At 41.6% G+C, this 19,091-nt stretch overlaps 1 protein-coding gene across 7 annotated transcripts in view; it reads left to right on the top strand.

Moving 5' to 3' along the window:
• The window catches only part of MSRB3 (methionine sulfoxide reductase B3), an 81,985-nt gene extending 63,380 nt beyond the window's left edge, over nt 1-18,605 (top strand). For all 7 annotated transcript variants that reach the window (XM_042017840.1, XM_042017844.1, XM_042017839.1 and 4 more), the window contains 2 exons: nt 10,777-10,874; nt 15,836-18,605. In XM_042017840.1, the coding sequence (XP_041873774.1) occupies nt 10,777-10,874; nt 15,836-16,000 (263 nt within the window). In that variant the 3' untranslated portion in view covers nt 16,001-18,605. The remainder of the gene's footprint in view (nt 1-10,776; nt 10,875-15,835) is intronic.
• The last annotated feature ends 486 nt before the right edge of the window (nt 18,606-19,091 follow it).

The following is a 19,091-nucleotide window of genomic DNA, read 5'->3' as shown; positions in this document are numbered from 1 at the left end:
CTGTCTAAATTGCTCTGCTTTTGAGGTTTTCAAACAGCAGATCAGGAGCCAGCTCTGAGCCCGATCCCTGCTTTTCAGGAAAACTGATCCGTGCCAGCACTTCACCTCTTAAAATTGTAGTCAGAAATGTTTATTAATATTTTTAAACTTCCTTTCCTGACAGTATTTCCCCTTGCTGCCCACGCCCTTCCCAGGTGTCCACTTCAGAGTATTTGTCTAATTCCAAAAATGCACCCCGGTGGCTCAAAGTGCAGCCTGCATGTTGTCCCATCAGGTTTTCATCCCTCTCCTGCTATAAAGCAAAAGCTGAGGTTACGGGTATATCGGGCCATTTAGCAGTTGATGAGAAATGCCTTTGTATATACCTTCCCTCTCTTTTTTTCAGTCCTTTCTGAGGAGGGTGAGAGCCAGGTTAGGCCGGAGCCCTAGTGTGTGCTGTGTGTGCTTCTTTTGAAGGGTTCAGTGAATTGAAGGTGATGCTTTTTGACATGTGAGCTCCAGAAATGTACCGAGTGATTGTAGTGCCACGTCGGCTGCTTGCACAGGGGCTTGCCTGCCTTCGCTGCCCTCTCGGCGCGGAACGACGGCCCTTCTGCGCTCTGGGTCACCGGGGTTCAGCGATACCTATGAATGGCTTGGACGAGGAGGAAACAGGCGGCGGAACGCCAACCTGCCTTTCTTCCAAAGTCTAAGGGGGAGAAGTGGAAAATAAGCTGGTCACCCCTTACGGTGTCAGTGTCTTGTCTCCTCGCCTGGGTCACGGTGTTTGACTGCGCAGGAACAGCCCTGAAACATGGCTGTATGACCACCGACCCGTGTCTGTCTGTCTGTCAAGCCGTGAGGCTGCTTCCCCCGGGTACGTTCGCTTATGGAATCGGCAGGTGGAGACAAGAACAAGGCCATGCGCTGTGCCGGGCCTGCCGGGCTCCCCCCGCCCGGAGGTGGCAGCCGCCGCTGAGGAGCGGCCGGGCGGGCCGGGGGCGGCCGCCTCCCGCAGCCCCCGCCCGGGCCGGGCCTCCGCCGCGGCCGGAGCTTCTCCCCGCGCCGTGCCTGTCCCAACCCCGGTGCCCTTCCGGCGGCTGCGGGAAGGGGCAGCGCGCAGGGACACAGGCGGGGAGGGTGCGCGTCCCGGGCTCCGCTGGGGACTCGGACATCAGCGTGGCTCAGAGGAGGAAGCCCAGGGCAACACAAATACTGAGCAGCCATCAGCGTTAGACAAGAGTATCCAAAGAGGATCCATAGCTGATGTGGTGAATAGCAGCTACATCAGTTAGCCTAGTGTTGTGGAAAGTACCATGTAATGGAGGCAAATCCGCATGAGTACAGAGTTTTCTTTGAATTAACTTGAATGCCTCAATGAGAGGCACTATGCTGCATGTCCACTCCTTAGCATCTTGCCTCTCCGGTTTTCCCCTGTATATGGGCCCATTTCCTTTTGCTTATACTCTCTATATCTTTTGTGTCTCCTCTCGTTTATTGCAACAGGTTTCTTTTCCAAGCAAATTGCTCCTTTGTACATATTTCTTTACCTAGAGTAGCATAAAAGAAAGCAAGACCCTGAAGTGAGTTGAATGTTTATAAACCAGTATTATTTGTCTGCAAAAATATGCAGTGAGTATAACTGATTTCCACTGTGAACATTTGCACTGTGTGTAATTACAAATGCTCATAGCTTACCTTGGAAATGGCTTTCATGTCTTGAACACTTCGTGTATGGCACTTTTGTTTTGTTTAAATTATTTATTTGAGTAAAAAATATAGTAGGAGGCTAATGCAGAAGAAAAAGGAGACATAAAAGATGCAGTCATGAAAGGAATAGCACAGGCGCAGAAGTGAATAAGAGACCTGTGCTGAGCTGACCTGTGCAGCAGCCATATTCATGTTAATGTTTGCTCAGTCTTTAGGATATTCAGCAGGCAAGCTGGGCTTCCCCCGGCAAAGCATTAAAGGAGAACATCTCCTCATGAAATTGACTTTAACTACTTTGCTGTTTCTTTCCATGGACTGTGTTACTAATGACATAGTATGGCTGTGAAGCGGTTTCCTTTGAAAACCTTGAAAGAAAACATGGTGTTTAGGAGAAAGGGCATGCTTTGCTTTAGAAACTGTAACAGAAAACAAAAGGTGAACGTTACAATCAGAAATATTAACTTTTCCATTTCAATACTTACAGGTTTTTCAAGTTTTCAAAGTTTTCTACAGAAAACTTAAAAGAAGTGTGTGTGAGTGTGTGTGCACATGTATGCTGGTTTTGTCAGGGTTTTCTGTGAAGAAAGGTCTTTATTTTCTAGTAAGCATTATTACCTACATCTTTTTGTTTGCATAAGAGGTTGTTAAAAAGATTTAAACCTCCCCCCAAACCAACAGCAAAAAAAAACCTAAAAAAAATCTAACCTTGCAAATCATTGATTTCTTTTCTTCTTTTAGGATTTTATGTAGTGCCTGTAGCTTTTGCATTCTTTTATGCATGCGGCATAGTGTTCAACTGTATGTTGCAGAGCCAAAGTCTTAGGCAGAGGGTAATGTAAAGTTACCCTGAGGCCTAGGGTGACAGAAGTACCTCAGACATCTGCATAAATCTGCAGAGAGTAGATCTTGCACTCCCCATGAGAAGCAGGGCTTCAAGGCTATGTTCCTTGCAGGGCTTGATGAGCATGTAGTTCATGGTGAGATACTCCTGCAGTGTGATAAAAATCCTGGTCTAGAAATGTGTCAGTCTTAAGGACTAGCTTTGTGAATAAGCTGTACTAGTAGGCAAAGAGGAGGGTTTTGCTCTCCACAGTGGCATGGGAAGGAGCCGTACTCCACCTCTCTCCATATTCTCCTCCTGCAGAGTCTTGTCCTGTGGCCAAATGGCCCTTACAGACCTGGTGATTTGAAGCTCTGTCTTCACCCTGCTTTCAGTGCTCTATTCTGTCAACCTTTGGCAGACATTGCCATCAGCTAACTGCCCCAGTTTTTGCCTGACAAAAGCTTTCCTTCATGGCCAAGAAAATTACGTCCATTTTCAGTTGTGACCAAGTTCCCTCACCTAGACATCTCCTTTAGTAAAGTAAACAGAAGAAAGGGGGTCTTTGTCTTTTCTTTTTTTGTTGTTGTTTTGGGAGGTTTTGTTTGTTTTAATCAGTGTAGTAACTCTTTCCCTTGTTTCAGAACTTTACAGCTGAGATGAGAACCTATTTGTCCAGCTGAAATGAGGAGAGTGCTTTTCTGCTACAGCACTCAGTACTGGAGGCACTATAGAAGGAGGTTCATAGAAGGAATATAGCTCCAAAAGGAAGACAGTACAGGCTTTGGGGTTTTTTTGGAATTAAAATTAATTCAGTCACCTCTGTAGTTTCAGTTTAAGTGTGCAGCTGAGTTCTGGCTGTACTTTACAAACTTTATTTTCCAGACATGCATAACAATACTAAAAGGAAAATATTTCAACAAACAATTTGAGGGTTACTCGAAAGACCCCATGAAAATTTTTTCGATTTCATATGTATTTCATCTGTGACTGCTGTTCATTTCAGTGCCAGATGTTGATTATTACAAGGTTGCATTTTCTGTGGTTTTTTTACTTTCTCTGTGAACATACTGCATTAGGATTCCAATTTTATTAAATCACTTCCATTGTAAGGCCAGCCAGCTCTATAGCTATCCTGATTTACTCATCCTATATGAAATCTTTAGCTATTTTAGTGAGTTGCACAGATAACTCATGGGTATACCAATTTCAAGATATTTTGCAATATATACATTTGTTTTACCAATTGTGCTTTGGAGGGAAAACAAAAACAACTATTCAAAGTTGAATGCTTTGGACTGAGGTTATTAGGTCAACAGTAAATTTTAAAAACTATTTGAGAGATTTCTTGATGGCATTTTAAAATTATAGCTTAAGGTTACACTGCTTCACGCAGTTCTGTTTGGCTCCTTTGATGCTGAAGATCTACAGCTGACTTATGTGTAAGATATATTTTTAAAAACATTAGCCATGATTTAAAGTAACAAGAGACACTGTTCACATGAGGGGAGAAACCTGTCCTTTGGGAGGAAGTGAGTTAGGTTCAGTAGTTTTGTTGAACCTGAACCAAGAAAGAAACCATTAGTAACTCAATCTTTGTAAGCAGACAGGAGGAAGATCCCAGCTCCTGCCTACCTGTAGATTTTAGCAGCAGCTTGTACATTCAAGATGCTGAATATTACAGAGGAAGGCTCTAAAAGAACCAGCTTGTATTTATCAGTATTTTAGATCACAGTGAAAGCACAAAGGAAGCAGTGAGGGCAAGAGCAGTATTGTGATACAGTTATTAATTGCTAAGGAGAGTAGGCCCCATGCTTTTATTGCTCAAGAGACATCAGGGGCACTCTTGTTCTGAAAAATTCAGATGTCAAATGAAATTGTAGATGCTAAGTTTCAGATGTCCCTTAACAATCATTTTAAACAAATATAACCTCCTCCCACTAACAAAGAAATAAATCTGGATTGCATATGCTGTTTTATGGTAGGTTGTTTGGATGCTCAGAGTGCTATAAAGGAAGAAAACAAATACCACCTTTATTCATGGCTTTCACGTTTTTTTATTTCCCAAGTGAGAAACATAAAGGAAAAAACAGGTGACGATTGTCTCATAAAAGCTGCTATTATTTAGTTGTTTTGAAAAATTCCCTTCCCACACTGTTCTGTTAGTATGGTATTTGCCTGCTGCAATAGCCCAACTTTTCTGTTAAAGACAGGTAGTGTTAGAGAGAAGCTCTCTCTTTACTTTTTCTTCCAAAATTAAGCTTCATTTTGTCTTTGTGTTGTTCCCTTCAACCCCTGCCTAGCTACCACTCTGATGCTCTTTTGGCATAGTCTGCTGAAAAATAGTACCGTGTTTTCCTTCTTGTATCTGCATGGTGCTGGAAAGGAATGGCCTTTTTTTTTTTCCATTGGAATACATATCTAATGTCAATCTGTTTGCTGGTGAACAAGAATGCTTCAGTGCCTGATTCTGTTTCTAGCTACATTTGGGTAAATTACATGAACCTCCACAGAAGGAAGTGCTACCTGATGGTGAAATAATTTTAAGTAAGAATATGATATTATGAAAAATAATGCAGGATGTTCTGTGCTAGCCAAAAAAGCGCCCTGTATCTGTACAGGCATCCTACTTAATAGCAACATGTCACTTTGTAGTTCTACATTAAACTTTTATGTGAGAAGCTACAGCTGTGGATGCCTGTGTCTTTCAGATTCTGTTTCAATAAACCTTTGAGTAAGAAAAAAGTGAAGGCCCTTCAGCTTTACATCAGTTTCAAAGCACAAGCTTTATTACCTTTTTTTTAATCCTAATACGCTTTATGTTTTTACACAGACATGGCTTCTCAGTGAAGATAAATTATGAGACTCTACCTTAAAAAGCCTTTGGGTTTTCATTAATCCACATTAGGTTAAAAGGGAATCAGAATTCTAAAAATACAGCACATCAGAGAAACAAGGTATTTTTCAGGTCAAGGTCCTCCTTTCCATCTGGTGCCATTTGGTAGTTCTAACATCTTCCATCTCCCCCTACTTCTCCATCTGTAAATAACTCACTGAAGTAAATGCTTGGAATAATTACAGCAAAGAATGATAAAATGCAGGTTGAATTTAATCTCCTTGGGATCTAAAATCAAAAACAACTACAGACATCACAGGTACTGAAAAACTGGAGGTCTCCAGTCGGCAGGTGTATGAAACAGGAATAATGTCACAGCATTACATGCTTTGGGATTGCAGTTGTGCTGTTCAAAAAAATGTCAAAAGCCATGTTACTTCAGAATAGGGGAAAAATAGCCTAGCAGGGCTGATTTTCAAAAGCAACCTGCCATTTCACTTCTGCAAATAATTACAGACGCACTTTCTAATGGTTAGATGTCTAAGTGCTTGCTTTCATCTACTAGGAAGTTTGAGATCTAACTACAATAAAATGTGTGCAAACTTGCAAAACTGGAGGGAGGTTTGAGATGCTTCTGAAATTGATCAATCAATCAGCAGCTGGACTGTTTTCCAAAAGCTTATGGGAACAAAATGTCTTTCTTTTTTTTGCATGAGGTCAGCATTGCCCCAAGAAAGAATCCTGGAGTAACCCACAAGATAAGGGGTTTTAGAGCTTCCTAGGTTAATGTGAAAGAAATAATCTATTTCTGCTGGGGTTTCATATCTGTATCAGGAAGGCAAAATGGGCGCTAGACTATGGGCACACTGTTTGCTGTTGCTGCCTTCCTCTGGCATTATAACTACTCTGGCATCTCAGTTTGGCTGTTCAGTTTGTCAGCTCTCTGGGACTGCTGTGTGCTTGCAGCTCAGTTGTCCTGGTACCCCCCTTGTACCAGCTGCCCGTATAGGTGCCTGCCGTGGGTAGCTTATTAGTAAGATAGACTCAATCAGGTACCTGGAACAGGAGGTCTGAAAGTAGAAAGAAGATGCTTCTTTGGAATTATTTGAAGCCCTCTGCCCAGAGTGGCAAAAGCAGCATCCAGCATTGGTTACCAAACTCAACATTTCTTTTCCTCCCTGTCCTTCTGTGTTGCTGCCCAGTGCCAGGAAAGAAAGCATTCTTTAATGAAGAGGCATAAACCACTGTCTCCTCTTTGCCAGAATAGGGACCATTATGGAAAACAAAAGATTCCATTTTGGCGAGGGTGTGTGGAGTGAATTTTAGAAATGCTGCACAGCTTTTACAAAATATTTGGGGGATGTCCTAGAAGGAGAAAGAACAGGACATGACTCAGTATGTGTGACACCCAGCAGTGTAAGATCCTCTCTGTTACTCATGCAGGATGGAGCAGAAAAGATCTGTTAGTAATATTCAGTTTACACACATTTTTCACTTAAATACTTGACAGAAGAAAGTTTCATTGCTTTATTTAGTGTATTTTAGATCCAAGAAATGATAATTACTGTTTATTTGAAAAACTGTTCATCTCTGTGGCTTGCTTATTAACTTAGCAGAAACTGGCCCTTAGGACATAGTGGTCTGACTCCCATGCAAAGGGTTGGAGTGAACACAAACACAATGGCCTCCTATTTTAAAGCCTGTTTATATTGCCAGTGTGGTGCAAAGTGGCTGTGAATCTAAGAATGAACCCATTTTAGATGTCTCTAACGCAATAAAAATTGCCGGTCATTACTGTGTCGTACTGCCCCTCAAACTAAACTTTACATTCAAGGATAAATGTATTCACAAAACTCTAGCTGCTGTTCACACACACAAAAATGTGAATGTCATTTGAAGTTGTTCATTCATCTGGGAAACTCCTCCCACCCTCATCTTGTCTCTTGCAATTACCCTTTGCCCCTTTCCTCCAGAAGCTGTTTCTTCCTAGCTGGTATGTTTTACCTCCTTTGAAAGACAACAACCTGGCTCCTGCTGCCCATCAGATGTGGGCTAGACTTGTCAGAAGGCCATCACCCAAGGAGGGTTGAGTCTCAGAACCAAAGGGTCTCCACCAGTGCTCAGCCTCTGCAGTGCTAAGGGTTACTGTTTCTCTCAGCTTAGCAGAAGCACAAGAGATCCAAAATGGTCATCTTCACTCCTATCCCTACAGGAACATGCCTTTAACAAGTAGCCAGATAGCCTTCAAAGGTGGGCTGAAGATTTAATGCACAGCTAAGACCAGCCTAAAATGTAGAGGTAGCCAACCATTTTGCAGCTTTACAGCAGGAAGGAGGCAGGAGTGCAGGAGGGCAGGAGTGGAGGGGCTGCAGCCAGGGACACAGGTGAAGTGGCCTGGGGCCTGCAAAGTGGAGGCCACTGCTGGGTCATTTACCACTTACACAGCCAGAGAGTTTATGGCTGGCTTTCCACACCACTGGGAGTTGCCTGATATGCAGGCAAGCAGACTACTCCTGCTACAACTTTTTCCTGGCAGCTTTTGAAGTACCCAAATTGGTGTGAGAAGGCTTAGCAAGTTATCAGATGGGTTTTCCACGCTAGCTCAGGAGAGGAAATAAGACCGCAAAAGAGGATTGATTTTCTGGTGAGTCTGGCTCATCAACTCAATGAGCAACTCACTCATCTTCCTCTCAAGGTCAACAGAGTGACGGTGTGTCTCACTGTGCCCTTCAGGACCTTTTCTCTTCCAAGGTTTTCTCAGTTTTCAGTTAACCCTCACAGAGTTAGTGGTTTGTCTTGGGAGTGCTGGTGCCTGGCCTGCCATGTTACTCACAAAGAGATGGCTTGGCAGGGAGTTAAAAGTACACACTGTGTAGGTCTGTTTCCTAGTCCTCCTCTTGGGGACCATATGTGACAGTGGTGGAACCTTTGGAACACATGTAGCATGAACTGACAGTCTAATCTGAAGCCACTCCAGTTGGGTACAAAGACTACTTTAGGAGAAGCTTGCCTGTTTATATAGCTTTCAGATTACTTCATTTTTCAAAAGTGCGTGGAGTGCATCCAAAGCAAATAATTTTTCTCTGGTGAATGGGAAGACCAAAAGGAGAAGTCCAGAGAAAGAGGGATGGATGGTCTTTCTTAATGTCAAAGCTGACATAAACACATCTCCTTCAAACTCTTCTCACAAGATAATTTTCTCAGCAAGACACAGATTGCTTCAATCTCTGTGTTGCAGTCTTTGAAGCTTCCCCCTTATTGCTATAATGAAGGAGGCATGGTTTTCTTTGAGAATTTCTGCAGCCCTGAAGTTTGCCTTCTCTAAAGGCTTTCACATGATCACATAGTTGGTTGTTCCAAAGAGCTCTCTCTTTGAAACTCCTCTGCCATCACACAAGGGCAAACTGGTATGTCTGCTTTGCAAAATTATTAAAAAAACAAAAAAAGGCTTCATTAAAAATATTCTGACTAGCTCTATGTAAGACCTCAATTTTCATTAGACAGAGGCTCAGCTAAGAAGATGACAAATGGTGTTGGAAAGGAGCCACCAAGTAGAAGACATAAATTTTTCTGTCAACACGATAACCCTTTTTACAAAACTTGTCATATGCTTACTCCTTTTCTGTTTGTGAAGGTAGTTGTTTGACAGCAACATTTTGCATGAGGGGAAGAATTTATAAATTGTTTTTTTTACAGTTATCATTGCTGCATTGTTTTGAGTTCCTGCCTTGTGGGATGTTTTCCCTGTTCAGGGTTCCAGCTCCTCAGTCTGCCTGCTGTCTGTAACTCTTTCATTTGTAATAATTGGAGAGAGGGGGATGACTCTTCTTATTTCTGCAATGAGTTCTGGCGTGGAAACACTTGTGGTAGTAGTAGGCACCTTGGGAGCTTAGGACTTGTGGCTTGCAATGCCTTCAGGTAGCTTAGAAGTGCTACTGTATGTGTGTTCCGAAAAGAAGGAGAAACACATTTCTGAGCATTTCTTTGTTTAAAAGAATATGTTGGTTATGCTTATATCCTAATAAATGTTCTTCCATATTTAATAATCTAAGATACAACTGAAGATGTATGGATCTTTTTCCAGTTTACACATTTTCTCTACCCGCATTCAGAAATGTTGATAGCTTCCGCATCTCTTTTTACTGTACAGAAAATTTTACTCACTTTTCTTATGGAAAGCTGTATGCATTCTTTATTCATCTGCATGCAGTGATTCACAGATGCTGCTGTGTTTCTTAATAGCTTATTGCAAGTCATTTTATGAAATCATCAGTAGCAAAAGCTTAACAGATATTAGGAGAAGAAACTAGGAAATTTTCTGTTCTTGGGCATATGTGTAATACAGGGAGAGAGCAAGAGCTGCCCGCACGTGTTATATTTGGCAAGAGACTGAATGAGAAGGACAGATAGCTGGTGAGATTTCAGATGGGCACTGGTAGATGCTGACATGACCTTAAAGCCTGTCAGGTGCTTATGTGGGAACCCTGCTTCAGGAAATGGAGCATTATGACGGCTTTTGTGGAGTGGCTGAAAAGTTACTGTGTATTGGATGTCTTCTGGGTCACCAAATAGACCTGCCTTGTTGTTTACCTGTGTTGTGGAGAGGGGGAGAGTTAGCATGGAATAGTTAAAGGGTGGAAGGTCATTATTTTGGTAAGTGGCCATTACTGGTAGGTCAGGTACACAGCTCATCATCATCTGGTGTCAGGTCATGCAGCTCAGTGCTCAGCTATCAGCTGCATTGAACATGTGCATTAGTGAGTGCAGTTGTTTTATCCTGCATGCAGACCACATGCAGATCATCCACTAGTGTCTAATATAGGCATAGTTATGATTCCACCTGTCCATGTCTGATCTGAAGCACTCGTTACTGTTTTGACATGAGACACAATAATAATCATCTCACTGCCTCTAATGTGTATCTGCACACATCCTTTTGGGGCTTGCCTTGCTGAAGGCAAAGGTTAAGGCATGTTTTGGGGCTCCAAATTGCAATTTCAGAACTCTTTTTTTAAGTACCTTTATATTGCAAAAGCAGAAGCATTTGTGTTCCATAAAGCCTTGCTGTTTGTCTTCAGGGTAGAATCTGTGGGGTTTTTTTAACTGGTAGTTAAAGCTGAATTGGCTTACCTGGGACCTTTGTCCCTGAGCTAAACTGCTATTGCTACTTGTGGTGGAGTGCAGGAATCCCTGTGGAGATGGAAGTTGGGCAGCTAGTGGCAACATTACTTCTTTTCTGTAAACAACTTTGTATTTGAGGGGGAAGTACCGAAGTACCTAAGTGATTTGGAATAAAAAATCTCCATTTCGTTATTTCCATGCTCTGGAGTGAGAGAAACATTTTTCAAAGTGTGATTCTGTCCTGCTTTCTGCAATGCTATCTGCCACAAAGACACCCTCTTTTTTTACCTATCTTGTTCCTCTTTTCCAGGTTGGCCTTCCTTTTATGATGTGATCAGTCCCGATGCAATTACTTTCAATGATGATTTCTCCTATGGGATGCATCGGATTGAAATATCCTGCAGTCAGGTTAGTTTGCAGCACACACAGACCATTCCAATGGCAAAGGCTGCAAAAACCATTACAGCGTGCTGTGCTTTCCTTGAGATTTGCAAACCTTTCAGTTCTATTAAATAGTAATCATTGTGAGAGAGCACAATGGGTTGTAGGTATAAAAGCTGGGTGGAACAAGCTGAAGGCACAAAGGGATCGTTGGAATGCACATTGTTGTCTCATGTGAGATTTAACAGAGCAGATGTAAATGGTTGGACTCGGTGCTGAGTTTACAAAAATAGTTTTCCTGGAGAGGGTCTCTTCAAAGGAGCTCCTGAGCCTGAGCCTGTCCGACTGACTCCACACGTGAGCAGTTGAGAGAAGTCGAAAGCAGTGGAGTGACTGTCGGTGTGCTGATTCCATCACTCTACATTACTGTGCATCCATGCTAACTCATTCCCAACACTCATTCCCAGCGCAGTCCTAATGGCTGCCTCAAACAATCCCATCTGCTGTAATAATGAAGTCAGTAGACATTCAAAACATGCCCAAAATTTCCGTTATCTGTCTTGTTCTACTTTCTCTCATGCTTTGTGCTCCCCTCCTTTCCGTGAAGCGAATGGCATAGTCATTACCTAGCAAAGCGAGAAGCTGCTGCATTGGTATGCAGCAGCTGTACCCAGCAGCTTGCAGTCTTCTAGCTCCACATGCTCAAACTCCTCCTGAGAGAAGCAGCAGGTTCATTTGGGCAGTGATAATATGGTGTTCTTCCAGATGGTGTTGTTGGGGGGGTAACTTTTATCCCTGACAATATGCATCCTTAGTAGTCAGTCAGTCCTCATATATAAGGCTCAGAATGAGTTAAGAAACTTCTCAAGAGTGTCCATTAACTTCAGTCAGCGTAGGGCATTTGGCCCAATATGTTAATGGCCAAATTAGCATGTCTGCTAGTTTGTCATGTGTACTACGTAATTCTGAAGTTTTAACATTGATGATATGCTTTAGAAGATCCATGGGAATCTCCATGTGGGAATATTCACTTCCCTAAATTTGCTAGCAAGGTATAAATGAGACTGCAGATTGGGAAGTTCGTGCTTCACCAGTGGTTACTGGCGTAATCAAAAATGCAGTTTAGTCTCTTCAGCTCTGCTTAGTAGGCCTGAATAGTGCTCAAATCTGCTTACTGCCAACCTGCTGAGCCTGTATCTGCTGACACACTTTAGGAGATGGCCAGAGCTCCTGAGAAGCCCAAGGAGGCCTGTGGTCAGGCCAAGGAATCTGGGAATGTCGTTTACCTGTTGCCAAACAAAATAGTGTTAGCAGACCTGAGACCAGCAATATTAGCAGCAGTCACATGCAGATGCCATATAATCAAAGCAAAACTAAAATCTGAAGGAAAAAATATGATCAAGGTTGCTGTGTAATCCAATAGCAACTTCCTACCAGCTATTCCAGCTTCCTGGGGCAGTAACCTCACAGATGATCAAGTCACACAGGAAAACAGCTTGAGGAGTGGTGAGCGTCTTTGCAGCCAGTGCTCAGCACAGCTAATACTGCTGCATTGTGTAGCTGCCCTAGGAGCGTGAATCATACATGCAGCTGCAAAAGAATGCAGTTTTACTGGAACCTGCAAAGCAGTGGTATTGATATGACAGACCTTGATAGAACTGAAGGGAAATACCAACTCCCACACCCAAAACCTTATTAATCCTTTGCAGATGAAAAAGTAGTTGATTTTTCTTTAAAAGTCCTTCCCACTTGTCTGAGAGAATAAAAAAATATTTTTAAATGTTCTTCATTATAGAAAGCAAACACATGGGAAAAACCACTGTAATATTAATCAAATTCATCCATGGGATTATCCTAGAAATAACTTCCACAGTTTTTTGGAAACACATCACCCTAGATGTATTTAAAAGGTCAGTGATTAGTGACAGGTAGAAGTTAATACAAATGCAGTTAAGGAATACTATAAAACTGGCTGCATCTCTTTTTTTCCTCTGTCCTGTTAAAGAGTCCCTTTCCCTGTGGTCTCTCTAGCTACTATCTGTACCTGTAGAAATGAATAAAATTCCGTAGTCACAGGAGTAGTGTTTGCACACCAATAACTTGGACTCTTGACTACAGCAACTGACTGCAAGCTGCTTTCCATGCCTCCCAGCAGCATATTAGAACCAGGAGGCTTGGGAGATCCAAGCATACTGACAGTTAGCAGTGACCACCTGTTTCCTGCTCCTGAGCACATACTTGGAATGCTTTAACCATTTCACTGTCCCAGTGTATTCTGCACAATATATTTATGTGCAAGGCCGCAACAGATAATTGTTTCTTTTTCAGAGTGTCTTCAGGCATGTATATATGTCTTAGAAAAATGGTCAGCACCTATTATGTGTGGGGAGGACAGTAAAGTCAATTCATCCTTTGTAATCTCAGACGAGTGTCAGGTTTCTTATACTGTGATACAAAGGACTGAATTGCATTTCTGTTTAGGGCAGGTGAGTTATAGAGTCCTCTATACAGAGAATCGCCACATAAATTTTTGGTGAGGGGTAATCTCAAAAGGTAACAAATTTTCCAGTAATTCAATCCTGCTGTGATTCTGACATCACAAAAAGGTGTAATGAGACTACCTTGGACTCTCACACAGCTTCTCAGGTTTTGTGAGGAAAGCCTTTTTGATAGATTGTCTTTGTAGTCTGTATATGAATATATTACTTCTACAGACCATCTCTCTCTGCAGTTTCTCTTGCTCTGTTTCTGTCCAGTAGAGAGGGAATGATTTATCTTTTGTTAAATGTTAGTCTGGAAAAGATCTGTTTAACACTTCCAGCCAGGAGGTTTTGAAGCACTCTTAGTTGAGATGAGATGATTTAATTAGGATGCTGAGCATTTAGAAAAATACTCTCTCTGGGACACTTACTTTTAAACTTTTTTTCCCCCAAAGGTATGGTTATAGCCAGGTGAAATGCTTCATTTTTAGATACCCCACTTTCAGAAACAGCTCAGGTTTTCTGTGCATACTAACCTAAAAAAGACCTTCACTATAAAGGAAAATGATAAAAAGAATAACCAGTGGATAATGGCGGAAAGGGTGGCAAGACAGCAGTCTTTCAGGAAGAAGACTCGAAGCTTAGTTTTCTCTAGGTCCCATTCAACTTCCTTTTCCTTCTGCTTATTTCCCATATTTTATCTTACTTCCTTACAAAGCTGAGCAGCTGCTGCTTAACCCAGTCATGGATGCCATTTTCCATTTCCTGTGGGAGCTCATCCTGCTGATACCATGGTCTAGAAGCCCTCAGTTGTTATTGGGATCCTTGGTGGACTGCCATGGCTGTCTCAGTGACACTTCTTCAGGAGCAGGGAGTCTGCCGTGGGATGCGTCTGCATGGGTGCAACTAACAGGTGGGAACACTGAAGTTTCTACCTGCCCTGCTCCTGGAGGCAGTGAAGATTATTGTTTCACCTGTCATTAAATGAGAAGTCTGTCCCACCTAGCTGGTGTGAGAGCCTCCCCCAGCCTTTCAGTCTGTTGAGGGAGTTTAACCTGGAGGCAAGACTTTGCCTGCTTCTACAGACACCTTTCCTGCTGCTTTGGTGAATTAAAGGCCATAACAGCAGGAGAACATTAGCAACACATTAACCACAGGGTAGAGATTTGCCATCACTAATTCATTCAGAGTTTGGAATAATCGCTGTTGCCTCTAAGTATTTGAAATACTGTGAATTAATTAAATGTTAAGAATAATTTGCAGTCTTTAATTTTTGCTGTCTGACTGTGAGCCCACGAGCAGGTCTGTGATCTCAATTACATCATTCCAGCTCTCACTGAGATCAGCTATTGACTTGAAAGGCCGAGACTCTTTGGTAAAGCAGCATGACTTCCCTGTTCAAGATAAATATTTCTCCAGTGCAAGGTTTTATTTTTTTATTTCTCATGGCAGGCTGTAAAAAGTAACCTGTGGAATTTAAGTGACTAATTACAAGAAGTTCTTATTATCCAGATTAATTGTCATCCGTAATGGGCAATGATAGTAATCCTAATTTTTGAATAAGGATCAGCAGGGTTAGCTTCTTCAAAATATTGTACTTGTAAAGCAGTCCTTGTAAAGCAAAGGACTGTTACATTTCCTACGTACAGGATGAGTAGTGTTCATCCTGAGTAGCACTGCAAGTATTTGGGTATGATTCATACAGAGCAAAAGTGGCAGCAGACCATTTGTACTTTCATATTTCTTACAAAAAGCAAAATTCAGCATCATTTAGAATTATTCCCAGACAAAGATTATTAATTAAGAAATATTTTACATATCTACACTACAGGTCTTTTTCAGTCACCTGTCCCTATTGCATATATACTATAGAAATTATGAGTTGAGTAGGCTGAGCTCCATCCCCTCTAGGGGCAAGAAGTGCACCCAGAAGGACCTTGATGCTCAGAAGAGTGCCAGGCTATAGAAAGGGAAAGGAAAAAAAAGTGTGAGAGCACACTCCAAAGAATATCTTCAATGCTTTAGGTCCTTGCCATGATCACCAAAAGGTTTAATGTTTTTTTACCAAGGGGTATAGCAGATGGCTGAAGGCTGAGCAGAGCCCAGAGCTGAGGCTGTCCCTTTCTTACACAGATATCCTTACAGCAGTACGTGAAACATGGGCAGTGCTGCCGTCACCACCCTGTTTTTAACTGAGCTCCTGCCGTGAGATCATTACAGAAACAGGCAGCTCCTCAGAGACGGTGATCCATCCAAGCATACGCAGTGGCATGACAAGAAACACCCAGGAAATTTGGGCTTGGAGTCTTAGGCACCTGTGGTATCTCAGAAGATCATCTTTCTGGATCACTCCTGCAAATAAATGTAGATTGTAAATCCCGCTTGAAAGGGCCATGTAGGCACCAGTGCGCTTCCAATGACTAGCAGCTGCTAGTCATTGCTTAACACCACAGTGATGCCATCAAGCTGCACAGAGACACATTGATACTCTATTGTGTTTTGTTTCAGTGTGGTGCTCACCTGGGGCATATTTTTGATGATGGACCTCGCCCAACTGGCAAACGGTACTGCACAAACTCTGCTTCATTATCTTTCAAGCCAGCGGACAAGAGCAACGCTGGAGAAGGCAGCAGTAATGCCAGTCCTGCCCAAACAGGCAAAGCTGAGCTGTAGGATGAAGCAAAGTCTGCAGAAAACTGCATCAATCCCGCACAGCTTACAAGGAATGTTTTCAAGTTGCCTGCTCTCTTATATCCTAAGAATGTTCAAATGTATGAAAGCATTTTGCACCATCCTTCTTCTTCCTCACCTCTTCAGAACTGAGGCCTTGCCTGCCAGTGCATTTACTGTATAATTGGATTGAGAAATGTATTGACTGAGTCCACAGGTTTTCTTTTTTCTTATTTTCTTTGAGATTGCTTTGGGGAATCTTTAAATTGAGAGGCTTTAACATCATTAGTTATTAGTTTCTTCTTAATGCTGTGTTACTTTAGGTTTAAGCACTATTCCTATTTGTGTGGGAAATGGGACTTCTGTTTATCTCCAGTCTATAGGAAAGTTCTGGGCATAAGAAAATCCTGAATTCCTAGCACATCTCTGCTTTGTTCTGACTTGTGAGGCATGCAGCCTTTGGTCATATGTATTCAACCATCTCCCAGCATCAGCCGCACCTTGCAAAAACTTGTAGTTATGGCTGTTCCTTCCCAACTGAAAGAGATGGATGAGATGTTAAAACCATCCTTTGGCTAATTTACTGCCAAAATTTCAAGAGTGTGGTTGAGAGGATGTAAACATTGTCTCAGCATCTGTGTTTCCCCTTTCTTTGGTATTTAAATCAAGGTTTTAACTAGTACGGCTCACTTTTGCAGGCTACTAATGAGGCTTTGTCTGTTTTTGAGGCCTGTTCAACAAGTGCAACGCAAATCTGAATTAAAGTTGAAATCTACAGGGGGTAATTATATGGGCAAGTGCAGAGATAAACTTGCAAAGTGAAGTAGATGAAGGATGACATTAGGCTCTTTATCTTGTCGGTTGCTTCAAGGATTCAGAAACATGCCAGCTTCTGCTAGAAGGAGTTTAGGAATGAATGCAGTAAAAAGAGGGAGACCCTCCTGACGTATCCAGTTTTAAAGATTAGCTGGTCTGGATGCATACGGCATACAAGATCCAGCCTTTAATTTGTGCAATTGCGGTGTAGGACATGAGTGACAGCGTTGGTGTAAGAAATGAATTTGAAAAACGCCTGTCACAGCCCCAGAAGTTTTCATGTAGCAAAATTCACTGTCCCATAAGATGTTTTTCACAGCTGCTTTTAGATTTTGTTAGCTAACATTTAGAATTGTGCATAATACTGTTCTTTAAGCTATCCTATACAGCATTTGCTAACACCACTTTGCCTTTAAACACTGAGAGACTTAATGAATACGGTATTTACTTTTACTAGCAAACTTTGTGACTAACATGTTTGGATCCAATTTTATTTTTGGTAGGAACAAAGCAACTGTTTTTTATGGAAGCAGGAGTGAGGGTTTTATGTCAGTGATAATAAACTTATTGTGGCGGTTTGAATCTAAAGTTCAAACACCCTTCAGTTAAAATATAGCTACTGTGAAAGCATAGGGAATGGTCAGAATTGCCTTTTTTTTAGCAACAGTAGAAAGACATGAAAAAAACATACTGCACCCTATCATTTAATAGATGCAAATAAGGATGATAAGTATTTACAGCTAAAACGCTTGGGCTGTAGTGAGCACCTACTCATATGAGTATTCCCCCAGTTGCCATGCAAGGAATTGCTCTTTAGCTGCAGGAAAGGTTGTGCAGATTGACCTTTGGTGTTTCAAGGCAATGGAGTTTCTCCTTGTGTTGTTAGGTTTTAGCAATTTCTTCTGGAAGGACTACTTTTATCCCTTGCTCTTATTTAAGGAATAGTAGGTTTTCTCTACCACATGTTCTGACACAAACATTAAAAAGACAGCATCTATAAAAATGTGGTACATAAATGTGGTTTAACTCCAGATTGCTGTTTGATTTAAGTATTATCAAATTTCAGTATATTCCTGCCTTATGCTAAAGAAATATATTACTTAAGCTTCAGAACACAGTAATGTGTGCTGTCCTACAGGAGATTGATTTTTGCAGGATATGGAATGCAATGAAATGAGTCAATATGGTGAGGTGTATGTGATCTCTGGGAGTTAGATCATTTCATATAGGAAATGCATTGTTCTCGTGCACAAGCTATACCACAGCGCAGTGCAAGGTAAGATAGATTTCCTTTTATTGCTCTTAGAAGATGCTAGTAAGGGCTAGTATTGAACCCTCCAAATTTGATTCAGTCTGGTGATGATTGTGACAGAGGAAACTTGGGAGCTGAGCACAATGTATAGAATAATGGAATATATCTGTATGTTTAAATTTTGCACTGTCTAGATGCTTATAAAAACTGAATGCAAACTCTGTAGAAATAGCAAACTATATTTTCTAATATCTCTATTTTACTCAGATGTTTAAATAAGATATCTTAAAAATCATGTAAGTCACACGTTATTTATATATACTATATATATATAAAATTGCACTTGTTTTTTATATATATACACGTACACACACATATATTATTTGAGTATAATCTTAGCCTTCTGTACCTTTTTAATAATGAAAACCTTTCCACAAGAGGGTTCAATACTTTTAAGAAATCAAATATACATTTTTCAAATCAAATTTGTTTTCGTATACTTGCTGTACACAAATATAAAATAAATTTCTTTATAAATAACTCTGTTCTGCTTTGTTATTTATCTGGTTTTATGTCAGGTTTTTGCATCCTTCACTGCAGCATGTCTTAGGGAACTGCTTTTACTTTGCTTTCCCCTAACTTACTGTGAGTATTACACATACACTGCCTTATGTCCAGTAGGTTTCTGGCAGGGCCACAGCGCTGCAGGGTACCAGGTGTCCTTGCACCTACCAGCTTTCAAAAGACTATTACAAACACCCAGGCCCCAACAGGGCAAGGAAATGTTTAGAGAAAGGCTCAACTTTACCTTAGCAGAAGTTTTAGCCTCTTCCGAAAGATTCGGTGTGGGATGTGGTGGGTTGCAGGCAGTCAAGCATGTCATAGGAGCCCTGCAGTGCCCAGGCTCTGTCTGCAGCGGAGGAGTGTAGCTGGCAAGTAGGTTTCTGCCAGTTTGATCTCCAAGGATGAAGGTCTGGAATACTGCACAGGTAGCAGGTTAATGCCATGTGGTAAATCAACCCTGCA

The sequence above is a fragment of the Corvus kubaryi genome, unplaced genomic scaffold (genome assembly GCF_017639235.1).
Source record: "Corvus kubaryi isolate FWS band 111438036 unplaced genomic scaffold, C.kubaryi_AGA036_p1.0 137, whole genome shotgun sequence".
Taxonomy (NCBI): domain Eukaryota; kingdom Metazoa; phylum Chordata; class Aves; order Passeriformes; family Corvidae; genus Corvus; species Corvus kubaryi.
This window is presented reverse-complemented; position numbering and strand designations above follow the sequence as displayed.